Source organism: Ipomoea nil, unplaced genomic scaffold (genome assembly GCF_001879475.1).
Source record: "Ipomoea nil cultivar Tokyo-kokei standard unplaced genomic scaffold, Asagao_1.1 scaffold0276, whole genome shotgun sequence".
Lineage (NCBI taxonomy): Eukaryota > Viridiplantae > Streptophyta > Magnoliopsida > Solanales > Convolvulaceae > Ipomoea > Ipomoea nil.
Genome location: NW_017616704.1, coordinates 1,025,667 through 1,033,374, shown reverse-complemented (window position 1 = coordinate 1,033,374; position 7,708 = coordinate 1,025,667). Strand labels below are relative to the sequence as shown.

The following is a 7,708-nucleotide window of genomic DNA, read 5'->3' as shown; positions in this document are numbered from 1 at the left end:
ATATTTACAAGGATAAGTTCAGTCTTAGTTTTTCCCTTTAAAACACATTACCTAGGTTTCCAAAAAAAAAAATACACATACACTTTACCTGAAGAATCACCATCATCATATATTATTATATGTGCCATGACACCACTATTCACATGTCATCTAATCATGATGGGATAGGAACATCAAATCCGTGGCACACCAATCGCCAACAAATAGGCGTGGTTGAAATTAAACGTCCCGCATATCCAATAGTAGACTGCCATGACTACTGACCAAGAAACTAAGCACAAGCTTAGCTCAATGGGTCAGTAGACAATATTTAGAAGAAGATATCAATGTTGGAGTTTTGTCGGCGACAGTGAGAATTATTATGTCTAAAGTGGGCAGATTTCTTGTGAGTATAGATATTTGGTTATGTCTGCTAAGCCAGTGATGAATCACCGTAAAGAAGAAGCTAAGCTCTTTGCCTGCATGGAGGAACTTGTAGTAATATATAGATATATACATACCTTTTGAAGTCACACTGAATAAGAAAACTATACGTAGCTACTCAATTGAGATGTACGAAGTTTTATGCATGGGTTTAATGCTAGCTTCTGAAATTACAACTGATGAAAAATATGAGAGGATAGCAGAAAAAGGAGTGTGTGGTTGGGTAACTTTAGTAGACGACATGACTAAAGTAGGCACAGAATATGAAGAGATGGGCGATGAATTGAAGGACCAACCAATTAACCATTGGTTTTGTTTGGAAGTGGAACTAGATTCTTTCCTCAATAATACTCACTACTGTACTTTGATTTCAATTCATAGGACGACAGAGCTACGAGTGATAATCTATAGGATCGCTTTTATTAACTACTATTTTCCTTAGCTTGTCCACCACACACCTATCATCTCACCCATTTCAATTTGTTGCATCATATCACTGATTCAATTCTGATCTATTGAGAATGCAAATTAAAATGCCATCTTTTTTCAACCAAGATTGCTGGTCTTGGCTGCTCGCTTGACATTATGTTTCCTCCTCGCACCATCCTATTGGCTGTCGCCACCCAAGGTGGAGGAATGATACTGTGATAGTCAGCATTGTGTGACGACTGTACTTCCACCGGCCCCATAATTATTACTATCAATTCAATTCAATTGAAATGGAATCCAAAGCCTATTCACTTGCCTCAATGTTAATATGTTATTAGTGTAAGTGTTGAGTATGGATAATCGGAGTATTATTGCTGTCATACGGTCCATTACAACACATTATTATTCTTCATTCATTATCCTTGCACACAACTTCAATCTGACATAATTGTAGATGAATAAATTAAATCACATAACTCAACCACTTAAGTGGAGAACTAGCGCGCCTGGTGCCCACTTAGAGTCACCCCATAAAAGGGTAAAAGTCTCACACTTCGACTATATTGTCAAGTCGGGATCATGCGGTCCTGCATACAATTTATCACCTATGAATTGGGACGAAGCCAGAAAATTATTTGAATGGGGACGAAGTTCAAATAACCACAGAAATATCAATTACAAAATTATCAAACATGCATAATAAGGTTAAAGTACAAAATCCATTATTATTATTATAAATTACAATAGAATTATTTTTATAGATTACACAATAGTTAGTTAGAGTCGGAGCCAAAAATATACAAATGGTGTGTGTTGGTTTTCACAACCTTGATGGCCGCTCGGCTGGCCAACACTACCGAAAGGATGTGCTTGATTTCGTGACTGTGCGAGATAATGAAAATGGGAGATAAAATCTTTAAAAGAGAGAGAATAATGTGATACTATTTCTCTAGGGTTTTTGCCCTCAAAGTGCCAATCCGATCCATGCTGATCCCGTGGAGATATTTATACATGAGTATGAGGTTCGTACAAGGTAAGTAGGGTTGACGTAGAGCCAAGTCTAAAGGTGGGATACGGCTGACGTAGGGCTGATGCAGTTGCCTACTTATTACCATAAACTGTCTAGACTAATTAAAGAAGCTACTTAAATGAACAACGAAGATGGCCTCCGCAGGATCCGCTGATATCTGGATACACACTCGGTCGGGAATGCCCCGGGCGCCTGAGGATGCTTTTAGGGGCTCCCGCGCCTGGGCCAGGACACTCCGACTGCGAAGCCTGGTCGCTCAGTTGAGTTCCGAAGCAGTGTGCGGTCGAGGACACACTAATACAAAATTGCAGATAGGCAACCATTGTACAATGGTTGCCTACGAGAGACTCACGGAAAGTCATGGACTTTACGCGACCATTTTAAAATGGTCGCGCATTGTTACTAATACGCGACCGTTCTTGACAAAGAATGGTCGCGTATTGTATTTATTTATTATTATTTTTTTTTAATTCGAAGGTAAAACACGACCATTTTGAAGCTGGAAATGGTGGCGTTTTCCTTTTTTATTATTTTAATAATTAGTCATCCGCGACCATTTTTGGCTAGGAATGGTCGCGGATGACTTTTTTTTTTAATATTTAATTTTTTTGAAAGGTTTAGTATTTAATTTATTTTAATTAAAAACTCTAATTTTTTTTTTTATAATTCCTGTACCTGTTACAGCTTAAAATCCATATCAACAGTACTCCACAATACAATTTATCTATCATCAAATTAAACACTAATACTTTTAACACAATGAAAATACTATCATCAAAACACAATAATATTTAAAATCCTCATACTTTAATACAATAATATCATCAAAACATATGAATTTTGTCTACAAGAGGTAAACTTGCCAAAAAATATATTTTCTTGAGCATTGGAAAAGAACTAATAGCAGAAACAAGCTCGCCTACATACACGTCTTCGCTGGAGTACTGGCAGTACTTGGCCCAAATAGTAATCCGGTTCTGACTTCCTTGGAACACGCATTGTATACGAGGGTTTCTCCATTGATGTCATGACCTTCTCCTTGCAAGTAAGGAAATGTTCAGTGCTCCTCGATATATAGTTGTCCAATGGAACCAATATGTCTGCAAAATAAAATGAAGTGTTTAATACATCTTAAATGCATGCATGAGGTGAAGTCCTCTGGGACATATTACTAAAGTTACCACAAACCATCAAATATAAAACAGGAGAAAAAAATACAATTAATCAAAATAATAATTAGAGCAGAGCTCTTAACAAACTTACTTGGGAAATAATCAATAGCCCAGTCTGCAAGGGCCTCCATCATTAATGGCCAGAGACTCCACATGTTCATTGATATTTTTGGCGAGTAAAATGTCATATAAGAAACAATCTCCAGAACCTCTTCATAGACATCTGCAGAAGTATAGATTGACTACAATCAGGACTTTAATTCAAATCAAAGAGGGAGGAAATGCGGAGTAGAAGTTTACAACATTCTTAGTGTCAACTAAGAAAACTCAGAAAACTGTATTATTGTGTTGTGTTTGAACTAAGCCTGTACAGTCTATATATATACAACATGGAGCAAGCTCATCCACAGAAATTCAAAAAACAAAAGAAAGGTAAGGAGAAATCATCTAAGCAATCCCTCCTAATTATTTAAATGTAATAAAAATTTATATTTATATTTAAATAACATATATATAGCCAATAACTGTGCAGTAAAGCTTCTTGTGATGGGGCGGGTCTGCGGTTTACTATCAACAACAGGAGCAATCACAAGATTTCCAATATCTTCAAGTGCCCATCTATTTCTCCCCCCTGCATTCCCACATATATATTAAACTTAAAGTTGCCTATAAGTTTGTAAAAAAAAAAATTCCATCAAGATAACAACTTTCTTGATCTAGAAAAGGACCATGATAACTTCAAGGCAATTAAGGAAAAGTAAATGGGAGAAAACCAATCCTATTCAGATTCTCAAAGAAAAATCATCATCATCATAGATAAGAACAAAAAAGGCCACCAACCCACACAAATTGCAAATACAGGAATAAACTTGAAACAAACATTAATCACATGAACCCATTGGTTAATAATAACAAGAACTTTGAAGTGCAAAAGGAAATTCTTAACATGATCAATCAATGCCACCAAAAATACATGAACCCCAATATCAAAAACATAATTTCTAGTTCAGAACATAAGTTTAAATTTTAAATCGTTCAAAACCCCTCAAATTTATTCAAGATATGTCCACAACAAACTCATATTCTCATAAGCATAACAAGCCGCAGAAGAAGATTCAGAAGAATTATAAACTAAAGAAAAAGAAAAAACTTCATTTCTTGGATATACCTCTCAAAGGTTGGTATTTGACAGCAGCTTTAGACTCCATTTATGGAATTCCCTGCAAGAGTCCGACGATCCTATTAGGAAGAAAACCCTTATTATCTTATCTCGCTCTCTCTGTATGCCTAAAACTTCCAACTTTCTCTCTATGCTTCTTCAGAGCAAACTTGATTGAGAAGAAAATACAGGGTTTTAAATAGGCTAGCGCCAGCCAGCTCCTTCAACGGTCTTTTTGCATTAATGATTTCTATTTTATTTAACATTTGGAAACAAAGTTAGTTTTACTCTAATTTGTTTTAAAAAACTGAGGCTGTGCCTTCACTACATATTACATTTAGATCAACTTGTCTAATGCTCTAAGCTTCAAAATGTTCTGAGAAATATACAGTACCAACTGAGGTGTAGCACAATAATAACTCTTCTTACTTGGAGTGGAACCAGTAATGAAATTGGCATGTCCATGTAAATTAGTTGACTTGTAGCAACCAAATAATTGATCTTTTTCAATATCAGTGAACATCATCATTAAACATATGCAAGTAACTGTGATTCCATGAGAACTACTAGTACTATCAACTTAAGCCAGAAGAAACTATTGAATGCAGCAAGAATGAAAAGTCATGTAGCAATAATGTGCATAAAGGAGCAGTATTTTTAAATGCAATATTAGCCATTCACAGAAAGAACAAACCTGTCATTACGATCATTTGGACTTTCACCAGGCATGGCCTTCACATATGTATCCCTTCAGGAGAATAGGGGAAAAAAGATCATAATCTCAACCTCAGCATTACTATTTAGAAGTATAAAACATGGACAGACTTCATTTCACACTGTCAGTGTTTTATAACATGTGATTCTGAGTCCTTTTGAAAACCAGTAGTAATATTATGGACTGTGTAAAAAAGATCAAACAAAGAAGTAGAAAAGCATAAGGTTGTAATTGTTAAATAGCCAGTAGCACATTGCATGAACTCAACTTAATAAATGCAATTGGTAGTAAAATAAAACATACATTTTAGCTACCATCCAACTTTAAATAATATCCAGGCATTCATGTATGGAAGTAGATAGAGAAAGAGGAAAAAGAGGACATACTTATGGTACTCATTGGAAAAGACAAAGAACTTCCTGAGAGAATTGCTACATAGGGCTCTAAGTCTATTATAAACAGAAATGTTCTTGTTCTTCACCTCCTCCAATACCACCGATAGCACCACCACATTATCAATCGCAGGATTCTCCAGCAAATCAATCTAAATTCAAAAAATAATAATAATAACCAAAATATCACACACAGAAACACTCCGTAGAAATATACGGCAGCAACTTGAGCAGACGAAATAAGACCTGGTGAAGAACAACATTAGTGTCGACAACGAGGATACGGGAGGAGCTCAAGCGAGCGGAAGAAACAACGCAACTTTTACAAAATGTGGCTCCGCAGTAGATATCATCACGGAGATAGTGTTCCCTAACGACCTGCGATTAACAGAATTTTCACGATATAGAATCCTCATGATAAACCCTAAGCATTCTCTTCACGAATAATGCTATTTTCAAGTGAAAGTTGTGAACTCACCTTGATTACTTTCCCCTGCAGGTGGCTTTTTTTTTTTTTAACAAGTTTAGTCTATTAGTTTCCGTGTTTGGCCCAACTTATACTTCTTGAAATACATAAAAGCGAATAAGTTGTGTGACACAAAAGCACTAAATGGTAAATATATTTTATTTCTTGGGATAATGATTATGAGGTGATCCCATACCTAATAACAAAAACAGAAAATACATTACTCAAGCTGTACTAATTACAGAGTATAATCAAAAGTTGGGTAAGAACAAGAAACAAACACTTGTACAACAAGGAAATGACTCAAAAAAGAATTTCACTTCCCCAATCTCCAGAAGTTGTCGAGGATCAATTTTTTAATTCATAATCCCTCTAAAACACTAGTTCCTAAAGCAAATCTAATCACTTCCACTCTTCATACACGACACACACACTTGTAAAACAAGTACGGAGTAAAAAAATAATTAGAAGTACCTTGAAGAAATCAAGATTGGAGGCATATATTGCACAGAAGCACTTTGCAATGGACCAATGGTTCTTGATCAAATCTTCTTCTGGCATATATCCTTCCTTTCTTTACCATAATTTTAGAAAATATAAAACCCACCATATTCCTTCTCAGGTCTACATTCACCATAATCCAAGAGGAAAAGTAACTAGTAGTCTAATACAATAGATAATGGTCAATACAAGAGCAAAGAAGTCATTGAGAGAAGACAAAAATTGATAGTAAGTGTAGCAAAAGGAAGGTGGGGAAAAGAGGGGCATACAATTGAAGTGGGGAGAGAGAGGATAAACCAATACTTATGGGCGGATGACATATTTTGGTTTTCCTTCAGCATCTTGTTGTCCAATTGGTGCTCTACAATGTATCAATGCGTCCATCATATAGTTTTTTTCTGTTAAGATTGAATATAAAACAATTTAGAACATAATTATACAAATATGGAAATGCTATAAAAAAGCAACATGAAGATTTTAGCTCTGAGATGCGATTTTGATGGCCGTGGCTGTGGCGTGTGGCGTGTGGCGGTGCGTCGGCAGATCAGCGATGGTGGCGATGGCTGCGTCGAGGTTGTCACGGTGTGGTGCACATCGGCAGATCGTCGTCACGGTGGAGGTCGTGAGGCCAACGGCGTGGTGGTGGTGGGTGTTGTGGCGGTGAGACGATCGAAGCAGACGACGGATGAAGATTTTAGATCTGAGATGCGATTTTGATGGCTGTAGCGTGTGGTGGTGCGTCGCGGTGAACGAAGCAGACGGTGGTGGGTGGCCGGCGGCGTCAGAATATCGGCAGACGGTGTTGAAGATCGGAGCAGATCGGCAGGTCGGAGCAGACGGTGTTGGGTATGAGAGGATGAGCGTACACGGTATTGGGTATGAGAGGATGAACATATCTGATGGAGCGATGGTAGATCTAGGTTAATATTAGGCCACCATTTCTATTAGAAATGATTGCCTATTATAAAACAAGTTCTATTTTAAGGCAACCATTCCAATAGAAATGGTTGTCTTTTATAAATTAATTTTTTTTTAAATAAATACAAAATACAATGGGCAACCATTACAATTGACAATGGTGACGAATTATTGATCACTTATTTACAAAATTGCCACCGCAAATTTTTGGACTAAGATTAGGCAATCATTCTTTCAACAATGGTGGCCTATGGTCAATCTTCTATGTTCAATTTTGTACTAGTGACACGCCGCCTGCGTAGCCTGATCGTCCATTCGAATCCCGCAAGGTATTCAGCTGGAGACAGGCCGACCACCGAGGCTGGTCGCCCGACCGGATCTCACCTGAGAGCCTTCCTTGGGACGCGCCGACTGCTGAGATTAGTCGCCAAAGGAGGAATAGTTGCTGTCATAGGACGCCTTACACGATGGCTTGGAGATCCTCCACTTGCTAAGTATCAAGC

The 7,708-nt window shown here is 37.2% G+C and overlaps 1 protein-coding gene across 9 annotated transcripts; it reads right to left on the bottom strand.

Annotated features, from left to right (window-relative positions):
• Positions 1–2,631: 2,631 nt before the first annotated feature.
• On the bottom strand, positions 2,632–7,234 carry LOC109154756 (exosome complex exonuclease RRP44 homolog A-like). Of its 9 annotated transcripts, none has more exons than XR_002049788.1 (9): positions 6,557–7,233; positions 6,261–6,410; positions 5,799–5,883; positions 5,567–5,698; positions 5,315–5,472; positions 4,908–4,961; positions 4,223–4,274; positions 3,146–3,277; positions 2,632–2,982 (listed from the first exon to the last, which is right to left on the bottom strand). XR_002049788.1 is itself a non-coding variant. In XM_019302504.1 (9 exons), exons 2-7 carry the CDS (start codon positions 6,284–6,286, stop codon positions 4,226–4,228), a joined length of 444 nt encoding a protein of 147 aa, XP_019158049.1. In that variant the 5' UTR covers positions 6,287–6,410; positions 6,557–7,234; the 3' UTR covers positions 2,632–2,982; positions 3,146–3,277; positions 4,223–4,225. The 9 variants fall into 9 exon arrangements, 6 of the variants coding, with proteins under 6 accessions (XP_019158049.1, XP_019158033.1, XP_019158035.1 ...); XR_002049791.1 differs by having other exon boundaries at positions 5,799–5,880; XR_002049787.1 differs by lacking the exon at positions 5,799–5,883 and adding an exon at positions 3,580–3,685.
• Between the last annotated feature and the right edge of the window lie 474 nt (positions 7,235–7,708).

Coding starts and splice junctions, on each gene's coding strand:
- LOC109154756 (XM_019302488.1), bottom strand. CDS start 6,347: ATGCCAGAAGAAGATTTGATCAAGAACCATTGGTCCATTGCAAAGTGC. Junction 5,699..6,260: donor CCAATCTTGATTTCTTCAAG/GTACTTCTAATT, acceptor TGTTAATCGCAG/GTCGTTAGGGAACACTATCT. Junction 4,275..4,907: donor CCAAATGATCGTAATGACAG/GTTTGTTCTTTC, acceptor GGACTCTTGCAG/GGAATTCCATAAATGGAGTC.